Source organism: Pseudophryne corroboree, chromosome 10 (assembly GCF_028390025.1).
Source record: "Pseudophryne corroboree isolate aPseCor3 chromosome 10, aPseCor3.hap2, whole genome shotgun sequence".
Lineage (NCBI taxonomy): Eukaryota > Metazoa > Chordata > Amphibia > Anura > Myobatrachidae > Pseudophryne > Pseudophryne corroboree.
In genome coordinates this window covers 326,557,001-326,578,613 of record NC_086453.1, presented here as the reverse complement: position 1 = coordinate 326,578,613, position 21,613 = coordinate 326,557,001, and the positions used below count along the sequence as shown (strand labels likewise).

At 44.2% G+C, this 21,613-nt stretch overlaps 1 protein-coding gene across 1 annotated transcript in view; it reads right to left on the bottom strand.

The window, feature by feature from the left end:
- Positions 1-5,799: 5,799 nt before the first annotated feature.
- The window catches only part of ERRFI1 (ERBB receptor feedback inhibitor 1), a 28,900-nt gene continuing 13,086 nt past the window's right edge, over positions 5,800-21,613 (bottom strand). Inside the window, exons 2-4 of the mRNA XM_063943557.1 lie at positions 18,200-18,395; positions 17,167-17,240; positions 5,800-10,620 (exon numbers count right to left, since the gene is read on the bottom strand). Coding sequence (XP_063799627.1) covers positions 9,458-10,620; positions 17,167-17,240; positions 18,200-18,315 — 1,353 coding nt within the window. The 5' untranslated portion in view covers positions 18,316-18,395 and the 3' untranslated portion in view covers positions 5,800-9,457. The remainder of the gene's footprint in view (positions 10,621-17,166; positions 17,241-18,199; positions 18,396-21,613) is intronic.

The following is a 21,613-nucleotide window of genomic DNA, read 5'->3' as shown; positions in this document are numbered from 1 at the left end:
TTCAGTCTGACATAGAGAAGAAGAATGAGGAGGAGCTGGAGGACGCCTAGCACAATGGATTAAGTTGCAGTGTGGTGGAGATGTGGGCAGGGCTGCCAAAAGAAATCCTGGGCCTCTGTATAACAACTTCCTGGGTGACATTGGTGTCCATATCAACATACACACCAAAAAACTAAAAAAAATAATTGTGTAACCTTTTTGACCTTGTCGGGATTTTGATTGTAGGTATTTCATACTGATCCCGACCAAAGGATAGTTGGCTGTAGAAGTGGTGGCGCAACTTCTAGAGAGTCACTGTCAGTATCCTCCTGTTATTGACTCCTCCCAATACTTGTAAGTCACTGCCAATACCAGGCTCCTACCACTGACACCTGGAACTGCTTGTTCCACCCAGGCACCTGCACAGCACTAGGAACCGCTTCTCCCAGGCTCCTCCAAAGGTGTCACTCACTCTAATTACACCCGGTGCGGCCGAAGCAGCACAAGGGGTTTGGCTTTGCAGGGTTCGGGCGGGGCTAAGCATCCTGACCCCCGTTTTCGTCACTTTGGGCTCCGGAAGATGCAGCCTGCTGTGCTGGCTTATGCAGGGCGACAGGAGCCGGGTTGCTGCACTGTAATGTTACCTGTCATTGAGCAGGAGTTGTCACTTTGGTGTCATCCCTCGGCGGGTGACACCCGGATGTGGGCCACATACCCCTGACACCACTGCTTGGAACTTCTTACTTCTGGGCATGTGTGGTCACACTGCTGAAACATCTCTTCATTGGTGTCAGCTGATTCCCACTGGTTCCTCATAATGGACCAGTCTGCTCTGGGTAGCTGGTGGACGGCTTAAGCTTGGAGACACTGGTCTCAACTCAGAACAGCCGGATAATGGAATAGCACTTGGTACTACTCTGGTAGTCACAGGATACAAACAGATGCAGGCATTTTAAAGCAAGTAGATGTTTATTTGCTGAAAGTTACACAGGGCAGGATGTACTAAAGTGAAAATGCGGTAAAACCCTCGTTTTCGAGGGTTTTACCGCATTTTCATATGTACTAACCCTCGGCCGCCGGGTTTTCACCGCCGAGGGTATCGTCATCTTTTGATGGCGATACCCTATAGAAGCATAAGGGTTTCTTACCGCTGGCCGCTGCATCTCACCACTGACGCCAACCCCCCTCCCCCCCGGCATACCTGTGTGCAGACAGCACAAACCATACTCCTCCTCCCTCTAGCAACACAGCCGGAGGTCCTTCCGGCTGCAGGGGGGAGAAGGCGGCGCCCGGGACAGCCTGCTGCCTGCTTCCAGGCCTGGGAGGAGATGGAGAGTCCAGGGAGGTGACGGAGACTCTCCACACACCATCTCACAGGTATCGCGGGGGGGGGGCTTCAGTCACCGCATTGCGGTTTTAATTGCATATGTTAGTACATATGCAATTAGCATCGCTGCGGTAGGCAGTAATGTATTTTAATACATCCCGCCCTAAGTTACTCTCGCCTGCTCTGATGGTACTTCATGATGCACTGTCCTGGCCCTGGTTTTATAGGACTCGGTGTTAGAATTTGGACATGTCCTTTAAGGATTGAAAATATTCCACAGTGGCAGGCGTTATTTAGTAGACAAATGTAATTTTTAAGAGGCTGTAGCTTAAAGGTTTCCTGAGAACTACGGCTTTGCTGTGGCAAGAAGCACCAAGCTCCAAATCAGTCTCTGTGGCCATAAAAATTGCAGTGTACGGGAGCTATTGTCACCCATATAAGTATATTGTTTAGCCATTCAGTAAATAGTAATCTATTACACAGATAGCAAAATTTCTAACAACAGTTGCGTGAAATAGTCATTTGCATTTGGCTGCAAAATGTATCCTGAGGTATTCAGAGTGCTACCTCACAGGAAACTTCACACCACAGTATATATGGGGCTGTGGACACTCCCCGGTGGGAATATGGAAATCCTTTGCCACTGGAAGAGTGACCGCAACGAACTTGGGAGGTTTACTAAAAGTTCTAAAAATGAAAAGTGGTGGTGTTCTCCATAGCAACCAATCAGATTCTATTTATCATTTGTCTATCGCATTCTAGAAAATAAGATAGACTCTGGTTACTATGGGCAACATCAGCACTTTTCAATTTTAGAAGCTTCATGGGGGTATTCAATTAGCTCGGGCAATTTCGGAGCTATTGAATTTACCCAGCTGCATATTCAATTGCGTGTCTTTTTCACACATTTTTAAGTCATTTTCACTTCTTTTGTTCCTGAAAAAGGCATTGGCAAAAAAATGCCTAAAAATCTGCAATAATGGACCGCATTTGTGTCAGCGTAAGAAATGTGAATTTGCCAATTCATGTGTTTTTCACTCCCGCCGTATGTTTTTGCCTAGACAAAAAAAAACCCCCAAAAACGGCTTTACTATTGCATAGGGCGAATCCCCATTCACCCTAAAAAAAAAAGTGAAAAGTGCTATTTTCCGTTCTGATTGAATACCCCCCTTAGAAAATATACTCCACTGTCCAACACTCTGCCACCTGGTAATTGGAGACTGAACCAAGGTTGTTTTGACCCTAAATTTCTGTTTTATTATGTTGCAGGGGCATGCCCAAAAGTTCAATAGAGCAATAGCCAACATCTAGACACATATATATTATATATATATATATATATATATATATATATATATATATATATATATATATATATATATATATACACACACACACACACATTTATATTACACACACGCCCTTTAGCGGTTACCAGGGGGTATCAGCTTGGTTGCATAGTAACCGAATGTGATCCTGTTCTGAGGTTCCCCCTCCAGCTCCGCTGTCTGAATGATAATGTAAGAAAGGGTTAAACACATTTGTATCCTCCAATGTCACTTTTAAAATATGTATTGGTAATCAGGAAATGTATAAGGACAAAAGCTAATAAACGATACGAACATGCAACAGTTTCTAATTTTGCAAGACCTGGTATTTGCAGAAATTATAATCGGATTATAATACAGAACAGTTTTCAGTACAAATCATTGAAAAAATAATAAAGGAAAAGAAATGTGACTTAACAGCGTACCCTGCACTAGCAGCATTACACCAGCCTGTATCTGAGTATATACAGCGTTACAGGCTTCCCAGACTGTAACAGGCTTTATAGGGCTTTGCCGGGTGTAGAGTTCGGGAGGGGCACGTGCTCCTACAATTGCACCATTTTAGGGAGGAACTTGGAGTTTGTCATAGATGTAACACCCATTCTGGTGTAATCTCATTAAATACACACACCCCTAAGTGTTTAATTGAGATGACAAAATGATCCTGCCTTTGTGTAAGCATTAAAAAGATGAGTGTCAGAGGTGTATGGTTGTAAATTACATGCACATCATGTAAATAAATGTCACTTGCAATCTGACACTTGGAAGCTGCTTGTTGATGGATTTAAAGTGGTGGAACCTATTTATTTGAATTCTATAGGAGAGATGTAATAGCGTCAGAGATTGCCGGGGGAAAAAAAAAAAAAAAGAAACCTCCCACCAAGATCGGCCGGCATTCTTGTGGTGGTCAAAGTCAAGAGACTTTTTTTGGGTTGCTTATTGCTCTATTTATTTGGGTTTACTGCAAGTGGATTGCATTGGAGTCAACTTTATCCTTTTACCCACAGAACCACTGGCTCATCTACACGACATATCACTGCCACTTTAACGTCAGTGGGTAACCATCCTTAGGGCATGTACTGTATGCAGCCTTGTGTGTGCAATCACTACAAGTAAATCTAATCAGAGTGAAAGGAGGTCATATTTACAGCTTAAATCATGTTAGAAGCGCACCAGATATATAACATTGTACTCAGAAGGACTGTGTTCCCTGATTTCATGGGTAGGCACACATACATGATAAAGTTTCCTTTCACACGTGTGTAAGATCTAAAGAGATTGAGTGTAAACAATATAGAATAAAAAATAAAAATGTTCCAGCACTGATGAGTTGTACGGCTCATTTACCGGTCTCTAATGAGTCATTGGGCGGTATTCAACTGTTTTATCGCTGGCGGCCAACGGAGCTATTCATGTAGCTCTGTTCGGGTGCGATCAGCTGCTGGTGCTTCAGCTCGGACCCCCCAGGGTTGGCAAGTTGAAGGGAGCGAAAAGTCACCCGTTTGCTCAAACGAGACTTTTCACGTTGCACCAGTTTGGTTGTATTTAGCCTCTCCAATGCTGGGACCATGTCTTCACACGGGGGGGTGTCAATCAGAGTTGATCGTAGCCCTGCATAATTTCGCAGGGCTACGATTATGACAATAGACATGCGGGGGGATGCCCAGCACAGGGCTAACCCGCCCCACATGTCAGTGCCCCCCCCAGAAGTGTGAAAGCATCGCACAGCGGCGATGCTTTTGCACTTTAGGAGTAGCTCCCGGCCAGTGCAGCTTTAGCGTGCTGGCCGGGAGCCACTCGTCGCTCCCCGGCCCCCCAGCGGCTACGTGTGACGTCACGCAGCCGCTGCGGCCCACCCTCCACACGGTCCGGCCACGCCTGCGATGCCCGGACCGCGCCCACAAAACGGCGGCCAAATGCCGCTGTTCCGTTCCCCCCCAGCCCAGCGACCGCCTCTGCCTGTCAAACAGGCAGAGGCGATCATAGCTCAGCGACGGCTGTCTGGCAAGCGCCGGCGCACTGCGGCGCAAGCACATGCGCATTTCTGACCCGATTGCTGCGCTGCGATAAACTGCAGCGTGCGATCGGGTCAGAATGACCCCCTGGATGTAGTTCGCCTCCCTGACAGCAGCATCCTTTCAGAATACCGACACATTCTGCCACTAAGTTTTAGTGTTAGGCTATGGGAGGGGTGGGTTAGGGTTACAGTACTTACCAAAATGTGTTGTTGCCGCTGGTAGTTTGACCGTTGGTATCATATCGGGATCCCGTACCAACCCCTAGGCAGACCATAAAGAGGAGATACCCCTTTTTCAGGAAATTTAATCAGTCCATCGCCAGACCCTCCAACATGACCCCTACCACCCGGTACAGAAACTTCTATTCCCCTGGTGTTATATTACTGGCTGCACATGAAACCATATATATTACGGCAGCCAAACATAACTCATTTGTACCTCTATGGGCTGCAAGTGACAAGTAGCAATGTTACTGGAGTCAAACGGAGCCTTCGTCCAACCAGAATCAGAGTTATTTTGGAGAATGGAGTCTCCCCTTACTTTTACAGTTGTAGTCATCGCCCGAGTGAACGCAATAGTAAGTTAGGCGGGAAGGAAGCATTTTGTAGAAGTGACAAGAGCCATGCATCTGGGGCTGGGGGTTGACACTGGAGAACTTTTGAGTCTTTCGTCAGAAACCTTGTTCCGTAGCCCAGTTACGGCCAGTGTCGAACTGGGGCATGTAGGGCCCACCAGGGGAACACAGTGGTAGAGGCCCATGTTTAGGGGTGTGTCTAGCTGCCACATTGGTTTGCCTAACCCTTATGCATGGGTTGGTCCCCTAGATAAATATATACAGTAAATACTGTAGTGCATGCATGATAATAATGTACTAGATTAGTAATAGCACAGTCTGGAACCTGATCCCTAGAGGAGGGGTTGGGCCCCAGGCAGTAGGGCCCACCGGTGGTTTCCCCTGTGGACCAGTCCAACCCTGGTTACGCCAGTTCTCCTCCTCCTCCCCCCCCCCCCCCCCCCCCATAGCAGGAGGCTCCACGACTTCAGCAGAGGAATCTGTGACATCACTCCTAGACACGGATTCAGCCAAACAAGCCGACGCATGCTACTGAATTAGAGATCAATAAATCAGGCATCATCAACGCTATCATAAATAAGTATTTTATAGTTTTATTAATTTCAAAAGACATGATAACACAACGTATTATCCAAAAAACAAAATGAATAGAATCATTCCTTGTCCAATACTGTACATATGCAGGGATATCAGTGCATTTAACGCTAATATTTATACCTTCATTTAGTCTGTATTTAAAAAAAAAAAAAAAAAAAGTAACTTAAATAATTATATACATCAGTTTCAGACTGTAAACGGCATGTTTATCACTGGATTATGAAGAGACAGAGTGTCGTATCCATTACCAGCAGCAACCCCTTTCCCCAGTATGACATTCTACAGCTGGGACCGTGCAATCATAATAGCCTACACTCCCGGAATGTGCGGGAGACTCCAAGTTACAGGAGCTCTTCCGGGAGAGTAGACTAGGATCTCACCGCCTCCACCAGTAAATAGGGAGGTCCAAGGGCCTAACGACGCAATCTGTATCCTGGCCCCATCCCCCCCCCCTGCTGCCGCAAATCACAACATTGTTCAGTGAGGATACGAGGACGCTGCGCCCCCCCTTCCACCACTTTGTAATCACCCTCTAGCAAGTATGAGTTAAATTGCTCATTAGCTTAAAGACTGGAACTTCTACCACCCCTGAGTGGATGAGAGTTGTAGTCCAATAACAGCTGTAGAGCACACCAAAACTGCTACAGCATCTCATTTTCTTCCCAGTAAATCCAAACAAATGAAAAAGCAGCTGTAGAATATAGACAAACACAAAATGGCGTTGGTAGCAAACAGTTTAGCCTCTTGTTTCCTGCTAGCTGAAGGATAGATAATGCATTGCTCGTTAATATTATATTTTTATATTATAAGATATAAATTTTGTCTGCCATCACTGGTTGCCTACCCTTGAACTAATTTAAAGAGCACTAGCCGACTAGTCACAATGGGGCAGACATTTTGTGGCACAGGTGACCATTCGTTAGAGCAATGGTTCTAAAACTGGGTGCCTCAGGAGTCAGGACACTTGCAGGGGTGCTTTGGATTGGTGGTCCAGGACAAATTCAAATGATTTTTGGTCAATGTAATAGGCAAAACCCAGTGCTGGTGGTTGGACAAACTGAAGCGAATCCTGTCCCTCACGACATATCTGAACCTAAGGATGGCAAACACAATTTACTTAATATCTCTTTCAGAATTTATCAATAAAGAAACCTTTGGCCAAGGGGTGCCGTGAAAAAATAAAATAAAAAATTCTGATACTTGAGGGCGCAAAGATTCAAAAAAAGTAGTTTAGGAACAACCGGCTTAGAGTACAGCTTAGTTCCCTCAGAACCCGTGACACTGTCAGTCATGCCTAGTTCAGACGGCAAAATGGCTACCACCAGCGTCCACACTTGTGTACTCTATAGACTTAATCCACACTTTTGACCCAAACTTATTTACTTGTAACACTAAATGGGTTTTATTATATTGTTTTAACTAATGTATAATGCAACGGGACACATCAGCTTGCAACAGGTGGGCATAAAGCAAGTTGGCCTGTAAATGTTAACACTTTCTGTTCAACTAGAATGGCTGTAGAGAGCAATAGCGGTTTTTATCTGGAAGCAGATGTTCAATTCAGCTTTACTGCATTCTGTTTGCCTCAGATTTTCACATATAAGGGAGAGGGACTAATGTATATTATTCTCAGTACAGCCCTTTTTTCAATTGGAAACACGCCCCTAGCAGTCTGAATAAAGAAGGCATGTCCTTCAGGTATCCGTAAGGCACATTTTAAACACGAAGAGTCCTTATATACTAAAACAAAAATATATATGAGGTAAGGGCTCCTTTCAAAGCCACATACGTCCCGTGGGCCGCAGTTTGGAAGTCTTGAAAGGAGACCATTTTTTTTAGTACTTGTACTAGATTAGTACATTCTACCATGTGAATGCCACACACACATCAATTCTGTCCCAATAAGATGTGATTAAGAGGAATGCTGCTGGGCAATTGCTGAATGAACTCGACAAACCAATGTATTTGCACAATATTGATATGTTAAAATATAAGAAATTACTGCTCTGTCCCAAGTTTTCAGTTAAGAGACCACATAATTTTTAACCCCCTGTTCTAAAAAGATAAAAAATAAAAATGAAGAGTTCCTTAGAAAACCTATGTTACATATAAAAAGAGATGAGCTAAATGTTACAAAAACATCCTTTTCCACGGATTATTCGCCTCCTTCCAACTTTGGCCGTGAAATTTTGCCAGCAGAACTTGGCCATAAGTGTTTACCACACAGAAGACTATATGGACCATAGAGGTGTCCTCAGCTCTACGAGACTACAAATTCAGCAAAACGTTTAAGTTACAGTGCGGCATGGCGCTCCATGTTAAGGCTAAACCTGGAGATTATATTGGTGGAACTCTGCAGGTCTGTGACAGCCTGTTCCAGCACAAAACTTGCGTCACATGAAATTTTGCTCATCTCTTTATATATACACACACACACACAAAGATAATACATGCACACACACTAACGCAATTATTGACCTTAACAAGCAGTCACTTGTGTACAACTTCCTATAATGCAATTGTGTTACCCAAAATGAGATTTATCAGATGTATTAAGAGGCGTGAAAAAAAAAAAAATACACTGAAGAGATAACAGTAATACAAGACCAGCTTGTATTTCCGCTCTATTAATAAGATGCTAGAAACAGAGGAAAAAACAGAATGAACAGAGGATTTACTGGCAACCTATAAACACTTTACGACAGCTTTAGAAAAAGAACACTGAGTTTTCTTCATTTCCTTCTCTTTGGACCATAAAACATTAAGCCGAGGTTGACAAACACTATAAAATATGTGAGCAAGAGTAATTTGCCCCATCACCTACCCATTATGCGGTGGCTGCCATTTTGGGCTGCAACAAGTACTAGTGACATCACTGAGGCTCAAGGTATTTTGCTGCCTCAGTACAATCACTGGTAGCAGATAGGCAGTGTTCAATATGAACATTGGTGCATCCTACAAAATGGCCGCCACCACGGTGCATAGGAGATGGGCACACTTTAAAACAGATGAAAATGTTAAGTCTGTTCAGAACAGCTTAGAAACCCCATTTTACTTGTGCTTTTTTTGTTACCTAGAAGTAGATACAGTGGGTTCTAATCTAACAGAACACACAGCTAGCAGCATATTGAGCGTGATCTAAGTTAAAGTCCAGGTATTCAGTCAAATACAAGTACAATGAAGGTCAAACTTGAGGGAAGTTGTTAAAAATATAAGGGGAGGATACCCAAATACTGCACTATTCTTCCGGAAACCGCTCACTCTTCCAAAATATTAGCAGTATTAAAGTCACTGAGTACTCGTTTCATTGTAACTGCACATAGCCTATTGTTACTGTGACTAACAGTAAATGTTTGTTCAGCTTAGACTACGGTTCCTTACCTTACCCTCACATTGGTACAAGTATGACTGAATACCTCACATTACTGCAATAAGGAGACCATTCATAGCCTCCATATTTCTTTAGTTTCGCTTCATAGAAACTGAAAAGGATCACTTAAAATTGAGAAAATATTCCCAGTTTTGTTTAAAGAATTGGTCCAGGATTTCCATGCTTCGCCTCACAACCAGCCAACTACGCACACAGTTCAGAGTAACATCCTGTAGTATACTAATGACCTATTCATCCAATACATTACAGAGAAACCACATCAGTTAATTGTTTACGTTTGGCATCTGGCCTTGGAGAAGTTAAAGATATGCTACTGTCACTAGACCATGATGGTACTTTGGAGTCAGGGCAAGTGTCTTTAGATTCCATCAAATACTTTTCATAGCGGTGAAGGTATGGGGGCTTCTCCGGTAAGAGATAATAATGCGTTGAACTGGCTTTTTTTCCATTTTCCATAATTGGCAAAATACAAGGGATCTTATTGGCAGACCCTTCACTGTTTTGTCTTTGAAGAGCTTTACTACTGACGTATTTTGGGTCAGGTGCAAAACTCTGTGTTGGGGGCATTACCCCATTGATGTACGAAGGCAGACTCTTCGGGCTTGGCGTACGCGAGTTACTCCTGGAAAGAGGTTCTCTTGGTGGGACCTTAGGAGGACGGTCCTCATCACTGTATGTGTTTGAGGAAACTTCTGCTGACCACCTTCTGTAATCAGGCTTTAATGGTCTAGGGGGAATTGGAATCCTTGGTGGAACTTCAGGTTTGTCTTCATCAGAATTAGGAGAAGTCCTATTTGTATGTAACCGAATTGAAGGTTTATTGTATGATCCAGCTGGTCCTGAATGAGACCTCCGTAGCCTCCGGTGATTTAGTTCTGGTTTCTGAGGCATTGTACATTCTACACGTTCATTCTGGTTAGATGTTGGGCTTATATTTGCTGGTTTGTTTGCAGGTGTTGAATCAAAATAGGCATAATTAATCTGCCCACATCCCCTGAAGCTTCGCCTGCTAGGAACACCATATTTAAATGCCAAAGGCCTACCATCTTGTATAAGCAAGTCTGTTTCAGAACTTGTAAGAAATTCAACCTCACTATCTGCATCATCTAGAAAATGATCTTCTGAAATTGGAAGAGGAGGAAGAGGCCTTGAGCTCCGGTCACTAGAAGGAATAGCATAAAACTGAGGTGGTCCAAACTTAACGGGTGTCAGAGGAGGGGTCTTTTCAGCCCCAGATTTCATTGACAGTTTCTTAAAGTTAGGAACAACTTGGTCATCTTCACAGTTAGTAGAGTGTTCTACAATAGGCATTCCAAGATGGAGGAAGTTGGATTTCTTTAAAGGTACCTTCATACAATTTTCAGAGCAGCAGTGTCCATTCATCATGTATGGTCTTGATATTTGGCCTAAAATAAAGAGACAATGTTTACAGTCAACCGTTCTATAATTACGATGTCCTAACATTCCATAATATTTGTTATATAGATTTGTGAATTAGTCGCCTTAGACCAGGTGAATGAATTAAACCAAGAAGTATGGTTAAGAGTAAATGGACTCCTTTAACAAAAGCCAAACTGATCCAAGCTCATTATAGACAAACTTAATGAGCAATGAATTCTGCAAGATACAGAGTTCCCGGCAACTTTAAATTTAGTTTTATTGTTTGTTCAATAAAGAGTTCTACTTTAAATTAGTACTTGATTGGAGGTCACAAGGGATTGCTGGAAACAAAACATTGTTTTATCCAACATACTTCATTGGCGATAGTTTCTTGGTAACTAACTAAAAGATATAAGTGCTGGCACATCAGCAGCATGTACAAGGGGGTAAAACCCAAATGGACAGAACAAACTATTCACAGCCAGTATGCACATCCCTTTAATCTGGTCTATATTGGCCTTTGGAGACACAATGAAGGATGGCCATGACGTGCCCTCATTAAGCAGATATTAATCCTGCAGTTAGAGGATGCCACAAAAAAAAAAAAAAAAAAAAAAGATTTTACTTACCGATAAATCTATTTCTCGTAGTCCGTAGTGGATGCTGGGACTCCGTAAGGACCATGGGGAATAGCGGCTCCGCAGGAGACAGGGCACAAGAATAAAAGCTTTAGGATCAGGTGGTGTGCACTGGCTCCTCCCCCTATGACCCTCCTCCAAGCCTCAGTTAGGATACTGTGCCCGGACGAGCGTACATAATAAGGAAAGATATTGAATCCCGGGTAAGACTCATACCAGCCACACCAATCACACCGTACAACTCGTGATCTGAACCCAGTTAACAGCATGATAAAACGAAAGGGAGCCTCTGAAAAGATGGCTCACAACAATAATAACCCGAATTTTTGTAACAATAACTATATACAAGTATTGCAGACAATCCGCACTTGGGATGGGCGCCCAGCATCCACTACGGACTACGAGAAATAGATTTATCGGTAAGTAAAATCTTATTTTCTCTGACGTCCTAGTGGATGCTGGGAACTTCGTAAGGACCATGGGGATTATACCAAAGCTCCCAAACGGGCGGGAGAGTGCGGATGACTCTGCAGCACCGAATGAGAGAACTCCAGGTCCTCCTCAGCCAGGGTATCAAATTTGTAGAATTTAGCAAACGTGTTTGCCCCTGACCAAGTAGCTGCTCGGCAAAGTTGTAAAGCCGAGACCCCTCGGGCAGCCGCCCAAGATGAGCCCACTTTCCTTGTGGAATGGGCTTTTACCGATTTTGGCTGTGGCAGGCCTGCCACAGAATGTGCAAGCTGAATTGTACTACAAATCCAACGAGCAATCATCTGCTTAGAAGCAGGAGCACCCAGTTTGTTGGGTGCATACAGGATAAACAGTGAGTCAGATTTTCTGACTCCAGCCGTCCTGGAAACATATATTTTCAGGGCCCTGACAACGTCAAGCAACTTAGAGTCCTCCAAGTCCCTAGTAGCTGCAGGTACCACAATAGGTTGGTTCATGTGAAATGCAGAAACCACCTTAGGTAGAAATTGAGGACGAGTCCTCAATTCTGCCCTGTCAGAATGAAAAATTAAGTAAGGGCTTTTATATGATAAAGCCGCCAATTCTGACACACGCCTGGCTGAAGCCAGGGCTAACAGCATCGTCACCTTCCATGTGAGATATTTTAAGTCCACAGTGGTGAGTGGTTCAAACCAATGTGACTTTAGGAAACTCAACACAACATTGAGATCCCAAGGTGCCACTGGAGGCACAAAAGGAGGCTGTATATGCAGTACCCCTTTTACAAATGTCTGAACTTCAGGCACTGAAGCCAGTTCTTTCTGGAAGAAAATCGACAGGGCCGAAATTTGAACCTTAATGGACCCTAATTTTAGGCCCATAGATAGTCCTGTTTGCAGGAAATGGAGGAAACGACCCAGTTGAAATTCCTCTGTAGGGGCCTTCTTGGCCTCACACCACGCAACATATTTTCGCCAAATGCGGTGATAATGTTTTGCGGTTACGTCCTTCCTGGCCTTGACCAGGGTAGGGATGACTTCATCTGGAATGCCTTTTTCCTTCAGGATCCGGCGTTCAACCGCCATGCCGTCAAACGCAGCCGCGGTAAGTCTTGGAACAGACAAGGACCCTGCTGGAGCAGGTCCTTTCTTAGAGGTAGAGGCCACGGTTCGTCCGTGAGCATCTCTTGAAGTTCCGGGTACCAAGTCCTTCTTGGCCAATCCGGAACCACGAGTATAGTTCTTACTCCTCTCCTTCTTATGATTCTCAGTACTTTTGGTATGAGAGGCAGAGGAGGGAACACATACACTGACTGGTACACCCACGGCGTTACCAGAGCGTCCACCGCTATTGCCTGAGGGTCCCTTGACCTGTCTAGTTTTTTGTTTAGACGGGACGCCATCATGTCCACCTTTGGTTTTTCCCAACGGTTTACTATCAGGTGGAAGACTTCTGGGTGAAGTCCCCACTCTCCCGGGTGGAGGTCGTGTCTGCTGAGGAAGTCTGCTTCCCAGTTGTCCACTCCCGGAATGAACACTGCTGACAGTGCTATCACATGATTTTCCGCCCAGCGAAGAATCCTTGCAGCTTCTGCCATTGCCCTCCTGCTTCTCGTGCCGCCCTGTCTGTTTACGTGGGCGACTGACGTGATGTTGTCCGATTGGATCAATACCGCCTGACCCTGAAGCAGGGGTTTCGCTTGACTTAGGGCATTGTAAATGGCCCTTAGTTCCAGAATGTTTATATGAAGAGATGTTTCCATGCTTGACCACAAGCCCTGGAAATTTCTTCCCTGTGTGACTGCTCCCCAGCCTCTCAGGCTGGCATCCGTGGTCACCAGGATCCAATCCTGAATGCCAAATCTGCGGCCCTCTAGTAGATGAGCACTCTGCAGCCACCACAGAAGAGACACCCTTGTCCTTGGCGACAGGGTTATCCGCTGATGCATCTGAAGATGCGATCCGGACCATTTGTCCAGTAGATCCCACTGAAACGTTCTTGCATGGAATCTTCCGAATGGAATCGCTTCGTAAGAAGCCACCATTTTTCCCAGGACCCTCGTGCACTGATGCACTGACACCTGGCCTGGTTTTAGGAGGTTCCTGACTAGCTCGGATAACTCCCTGGCCTTCTCCTCCGGGAGAAACACCTTCTTCTGGACTGTGTCCAGAATCATTCCTAGGAACAGTAGACGTGTCGTTGGAATCAGCTGCGATTTTGGAATATTTAGGATCCACCCGTGCTGACGTAATACTATCTGAGATAGTGCTACTCAGACTTCTAACTGTTCCCTGGACCTTGCCCTTATCAGGAGATCGTCCAAGTAAGGGATAATTAAGATGCCTTTTCTTCGAAGAAGAATCATTTCGGCCATTACCTTGGTAAAGACCCGAGGTGCCGTGGACAACCCAAACGGCAGCGTCTGAAACGGATAATGACAGTTTTGTACTACAAACCTGAGGTACCCTTGGTGAGAAGGGTAGATTGGGACGTGGAGATAAGCATCTTTGATGTCCAGAGACACCATATAGTCCCCTTCTTCCAGGTTCGCTATCACCGCTCTGAGTGACTCCATCTTGAATTTGAACCTTTTTATGTAAGTGTTCAAGGATTTCAGATTTAAAATTGGTCTCACCGAGCCGTCCGGCTTCGGTACCACAAACAGCGTGGAATAATACCCCTTTCCCTGTTGTAGGAGGGGTACCTTGATTATCACCTGCTGGGAATACAGCTTGTGAATGGCTTCCAAAACTGCCTCCCTGTCGGATGGAGACTTTGGTAGCGCAGACTTCAGGAACCGGCGAGGGGGAAACGCCTCAAATTCCAGTTTGTACCCCTGCTATACTACCTGTAGAATCCAGGGGTCCACTTGCGAGTGAGCCCACTGCGCGTTGAAATTCTTGAGACGGGCCCCCACCATGTCTGAGTCTGCTTGTAAAGCCCCAGCGTCATGCTGAAGACTTGGCAGAAGCAGGGGAAGGGCTTCTGCTCCTGGGAAGCGGCTGCATGGTGCAGTCTTTCCTCTTCCTCTGCCCCGGGGCAGAAAAGAGTGGCCTTTTGCTCGCTTGTACTTATGGGAACGAAAGGACTGAGTTTGAAAAGACGGTGTCTTTTTCTGCTGATGTGAAGTGACCTGGGGTAAAAAGGTGGACTTTCCAGCCGTTGCCGTGGCCACCAGGTCCGATAGACCAGCCCCAAATAACTCCTCCCCTTTATACGGCAATACTTCCATATGTCGTTTGGAATCCGCATCCCCTGACCACTGTCGCGTCCATAACGCTCTTCTGGCAGAAATGGACATAGCACTTACTCTTGATGCCAGGGTGCAAATATCCCTCTGTGCATCACGCATATATAGTAATGCATCCTTCAAATGCTCTATAGTTAACAATATATTGTCCCTATCCAGGGTATCAATATTTTCAGTCAGAGAATCCGACCACGCGACTCCAGCACTGCACATCCAGGCTGAAGCGATTGCTGGTCGCAGTATAACACCAGTATGTGTGTATATACTTTTTAGGATATTTTCCAGCCTTCTATCAGCTGGTTCTTTGAGGGTGGCCGTATCAGGAGACGGTAACGCTACTTGTTTAGATAAACGTGTGAGCGCCTTATCTACCCTAGGGGGTGTTTCCCAACGCGTCCTAACCTCTGACGGGAAAGGATATAGTGCCAATAATTTATTAGAAATTAGCAGTTTTTTGTCGGGGGAAACCCACGCTTTATCACACACCTCATTTAATTCATCTGACTCAGGAAAAACTATTGGTAGTTTTTTCACACCCCACATAATACCCTTCTTTGTGGTACTTGTAGTGTCAGAAATGTTCAATGCCTCCTTCATTGCCGTGATCATGTAACGTGTGGCCCTACTGGACATTACGTTTGTCTCCTCACCGTCGACACTAGACTCAGTATCTGTGTCTGGGTCTGTGTCGACCCACTGAGGTAACGGGCGTTTTAGGGCCCCTGACGGTGTCTGAGACGCCTGGACAGGCACTAATTGATTTGCCGTCTGTCTCATGTCGTCAACAGTTTTTTGCAAAGTGCTGACATTATCACTTAATTCTTTAAATACGATCATCCAGTCAGGTGTCGACTCCCTAGGGGGTGACATCACTAACCCAGGCAATTGCTCCGCCTCCACATCATTTTCCTCCTCATACATGTCGACACACACGTACCGACACACAGCACACACACCGGGAATGCTCTGATAGAGGACAGGACCCCACTAGCCCTTTGGAGAGACAGAGGGAGAGTCTGCCAGCACACACCAAGCGCTATATATATATATATATATATATATATATATATATATATATATATATATATATATATATATATATATATATATATATATATATATATATATATATATACACATATATATACACACACACACACACACACACACACACACACACACACACACACAGGGATAACCTTATATAAGTGTTATTCCCTTATAGCTGCTGTTTATTATTATTAGCTGCCAATAGTGCCCCCCCTTCTCTTTTTTACCCTGATTCTGTAGCAGGTCTGCAGGGGAGAGTCAGGGAGCCGTCCTTCCAGCGGAGCTGTGAGGGAAAATGGCGCTTGTGTGCTGAGGAGATAGGCTCCGCCCCTTCACGACGTCCTTATCTCCCGCTCTTTTCTGTAAAAATGGCAGGGGTTAAAATACATCCATGTAGCCCAGGAGCTATATGTGATGTATTCTTTTGCCAACCTAAGGTATTATCTGTTTATATTGCGTCTCAGGGCGCTCCCCCCCCAGCGCCCTGCACCCTCAGTGACCGGAGTGTGAAGTGTGCTGAGAGCAATGGCGCACAGCTGCGGTGCTGTGCGCTACCTTAGTCTGAAGACAGGACCGTCTTCTGCCGCCGATTTCACCGGACCTCTTCGCTCTTCTGGCTCTGTAAGGGGGCCGGCGGCGCGGCTCCGGGACCCATCCAGGCTGAACCTGTGATCGTCCCTCTGGAGCTAATGTCCAGTAGCCTAAGAAGCCCAATCCACTCTGCACGCAGGTGAGTTCGCTTCTTCTCCCCTTAGTCCCACGATGCAGTGAGCCTGTTGCCAGCAGGACTCACTGAAAATAAAAAACCTAAAATAAACTTTTATTCTAAGCAGCTCAGGAGAGCCACCTAGCCTGCACCCTTCTCGTTCGGGCACAAAAATCTAACTGAGGCTTGGAGGAGGGTCATAGGGGGAGGAGTCAGTGCACACCACCTGATCCTAAAGCTTTTATTCTTGTGCCCTGTCTCCTGCGGAGCCGCTATTCCCCATGGTCCTTACGGAGTCCCAGCATCCACTAGGACGTCAGAGAAAGAAGGATCCAAGAAACAGCTAAAGAGTTTATGAGCCATTCTGTTCTGCTTTTAAAATTTTTAAGTACACTGAGGAGTGGCTTACACTATACAGTTATAAAGACCGAATGAACAAATGGATAGTCAAACATAATAGATCCGTAACACTGCTTACCAATAGAGGGTATCTGCTGCGTTGGGGACTTCATACTGTAGGGTAAAGACAAATGCTCCACACCATAGAATGTACTGTAACAGAACAAAAAGTGTTATTAATAACTGGACTAGATACTAGTTTCTTGCCCATAACTTAAAATTTGGACAGTGGTAGTTTGAGTTCTTGAAAAGGTTATTTCTGGGAGGTATGAATCTCTTACTGCTACTTGATTATTGAAGAATACACTGGAGGCAGTCATGCATTAGGCTAAACCCAGAACTGGATTAAGGGGGAGGGGATAGGGGGCACAGTGACCCTCTCAGGCGGCCCCCCCTACCCCCCATTCCCAGCTGGAGGACACTGCTGGACTGTGCAGTGTTGGAGCCCGTTACAGCAACGCAGCTACCTGGCACTAGGGACCAGCAGCTCTCTACCCTGCCACATGTTCCTCTCTCACCAGTGTAAACAGACATGCCCGAGTGGTCCCACAGATGTCAGAGCCCCATGGAGACCCCCAATATTCACTGTGCCACCACCACCAGATGGTGCGGACAAGAGAGGAAGGATGTTTTAAGTGCCTCTGGCTAAACCAATAATTCTATTTGTTAATTCTCTAGGGGCTGGTTCCTAGTGTATGGATAGGCTGCGGTCTTGTGAACATGAAGCCAGAACTTTTACATAAGTACATGGGCTATGGTCCTAATTAATGTAGGATCTTTATTGTATTAAATATCTGCTACCTACTGTCAACACTGAGGCTGATTCAGAGTTTGGAGCAAAACGAGGAAAAAAAAAAACCCAAACACACACCAACTTTGCACCGGATAAAACCATATTGCACTTCCAGTGTTTGTGGGCTACATGCCAAAGCAGCTGGTATTTACCTTGCATGCAAAAATATTATATGAAGTTGCAACCCTTGCATTACACCATGGTTTGTTCCAGGAACAAAGTTACTTGCTATTTATTCTTGGTCTCCAACTCAGAATCAGTCATTTACTCATATTCTATACATCATTGGCAGACCATGGTCTCACATGTCATTACGTACTTGTCATATTCAGCATCATTCGCCCAACACGATTTGGAGCACATTAAATCCTGTGCAGTGTGCATAAAGCCATTTGTCAATGAAACGTCTTGAGCTGCAAGTCCAGCTGTTGTCATTGTGTCTTGTTCCGTACAGACGTTGGCTATTTACAAAGAGCTACAGACTGTGGTTCTATGAGCAGCGGTCATTCCTTCAACTGGAAAAAGAAAGAAACAAAAATGTGTTATATCGCTACACCAACGCATTCTATGACTTCATACCGATGTACATGTCACATAAGCCTTACAGTCCTCATTATCTGGAGCTTAGCACATAGATTACATTTCACGCGACCTTGACGTATGCAATGAGCACGTTCCCATTACGATCATAGGCTGCAGCCTTACTCTTTTACAGCTGAAGCTGCAATACTGATTTTTGCTGAAATAGATTCCCAACTTCCGGGTCATGAAAATGCATCTAAATGGGATTAAGTGATTAAATTAGAACTTCCACATTGCCGCTGTCCGACTGGCAGCCACTAACAGCCCTCAAAGTCTTTCCTAGGGTTCCCAACATCCTTTATAACTTCTCCAGCTGACATAAGCTATTTGTTAGGGTCTAGTGTTGCTGTGGCTCAGGGTCAGTTTCTTGTTAAGATCCAGTGTCAGAGCAAGTATAGGATGCCAACGCATGAATCCATCCGGCTGGTTGACCAAGAGCAGTGTTTAGACGTATGCCAAATTTGGCTGCACATGTGTGTGGCCCACTAGAAACAAGCCTTGTAGCAGTCAGGCTAAATACCATAGGATTAGAGTTGGATGAGGAGCACAACCCCCCCCCCCCCGCTAGCAGACTGTACATTCTTGCTGCAATTTGAAGCCAGTTAGGTCTAACATGAGCCCCATTTTCTGTCATACTAAATGTTTAGGCAGGGCAGATACTAGGGGTGTGTGCAAGTGGTGCAACCGCACAGAATGCAGAGCTCAGCCATGACCCATGCATCTGGCTAGCAACGTACCTGTAGCAGCACCCAGAATGGCCACTACCGTGCCAACTGAAGCATCCTTTGTATACTCCAGATGTGTAAACTGCAGCTCTTGCAATTCCCAGCGCAGATAGCCCCACCCCTCAGCATGATGTCATGTGCTAAGGTGGCATGTAAGCTTGTAGTGGATTATAAACCCAATTTGCACCACTGAAATTAAAAAAAAAAAAAAAAAAAAAAAAAAACAAACATCCTCTGTGTGTGTGTATAATTTATTATATATTATATATAATTTATTATTATTATTTATATATAATTTATTATTATTATTTATATATAATTTATTATCAATATATAATTTATTATATATATATATATATAATTTATTATTATTTATATATATATATATATATATATATATATATATATATATATATATATATATATATATATATATTTATTTTTTTCAATTATATTCCATTTGTATCCAATAGTTCTATAAAAGCAGCGTACCTGTAATAAGGACAAGGCTGAGCTGCAGTTTTGCACATGACAGTGTTCATTTATAAAAACAGAATTTCTCGTGTCTGAAACTTTCCATCAAGCACATTCTGGCTTAGCTATTAACACAGTTCACCGTGGCCGACATGAAAGTACAGCGTTGACCATAGCAACCAGATACTAATTATTTTTTCTAGCGCAGTTTAGAAAATGAAAGCAACCTCCTGATTAGTGCCTATATGCACTTTTCGTAGGTGTGCCTTAGCCAATACCAAATGCTGTAGTTGGTTTTGTACGGCTTCCTAATGTAGACAAAGAGCAATACGTCAAGAACCTGCGATCTGTTTTCCAAAAATAAGTGTAAAAATCCTATCAAATGCACACACAAAAAACAAACACATTTATAGCCAGAGGGTTACAAAAATAAAAAAAATAAATCTAAAAAATCAATAAGACGCAGAACAGAGGCTCAGTCCAAACACTCTTTACTTAGAATACCTGTGAAATGTACACCCTTAATCTGGTTTATATGAACACTTTAGGACAAAAACAGTCATTGCTTCGGTATTCCATTTAGGGAAATAGTGTTTTGCCAAGAATCTATATTCCAATTCTGAGCGGATTCACAAGGCCAGATTTAGAAGGAAAGTTGCCATTAAAAACACTGATGCACGTCTCTATGGAACCCGGATGGCAAGTCTAATCCACTATAAACATTTATCATGAGATTCATTTGTTTTGACTGCTGGCACCAGATTCCGCCAGCACTTCATACCATGTACGGACTTCAGGTTGTGTTTGCTTCTGCACCACGCTCTAAGTGATATACACAACATGGAAGACTAAACTGAGGTTTCCAGAAACATTGTCCTAGATATCCAGTTTATAGTTTTTTCCCCAGCCTATGGAAACTCCTCTAAAGATCTTATTGAATACAATATTGGAGTGACCATTGATGGATAGCTACCATCAATGGTGCAATGGTAGATAGTTTAGCCATTGACGGAGGCCTGATGGATGTATGGCACCAATCTGCATGACCCATCCATAACTGGAATGTTCATTAGCTGCCATTTTCCAACCAGCACTAGAAAAAGAAAAAATATAAAAAAGGGTAGAACTGGACTGATTAGGGCACATGGTGGCTGATATTACATACCTAGAAAACCTTCTAAAGAGAGGGAAGAAAAAAAAACAAAAAAAAAGCACCAATGAGATTCTGGTGACATTTAATAGGCAACAGCGAGAACCTGAGTGGTTACTATGGGCAGCACCTCTCCCTTTCCTGTTAAGTATCAAAGATAAATGTTCCACTTAAGCGGGGTACATACCGGACGATACATCGTTTGTGGATCGGCGATATATTTGTGAAGGATATTGGCTTTGCAGCACGGCCAATGCCCTATAGATCTGCAGATATATGTCTGGCTGTGTGTATGGGCGGCCCGCCAACCGCCCATACACTTGCTGCAGGGACCACCCAAAGTGACATCAATTGGGCAGGCAAATTCAAATGCTCGGCCAGCCATGACGACTGACATTTCAAGCAGCTGATCAGTAAGTGTGCATAGCTTACCTCAGCTGGTGCAACGGCGAGTCGGGGAGACAACTCGCACTAGTGTGTACCCAGCTTAAGTGGCTTAATGGAATATATAAATATTTTTGCATTCCAAGTACAGCAGGTCCATCAAAAGGTACAGATGATATAAGGGACTAAAAGGGTCTGCATCAAGGAAACTGTCCCGTTTTTAACAATCAAAAAATATATATATATATATATATATATATATATATATATATATATATAAAAAAAAGCACCTCAGCTTATCAGAAAGGCAGGAGCCACTCAGATGCAATGTTCCATGTAACAATGAGCTGTACAGGGTACACATCGCCTCGCCCTAGTCTACAGGACTGACTAGAGTCCGTATATTGCACGTATGAAT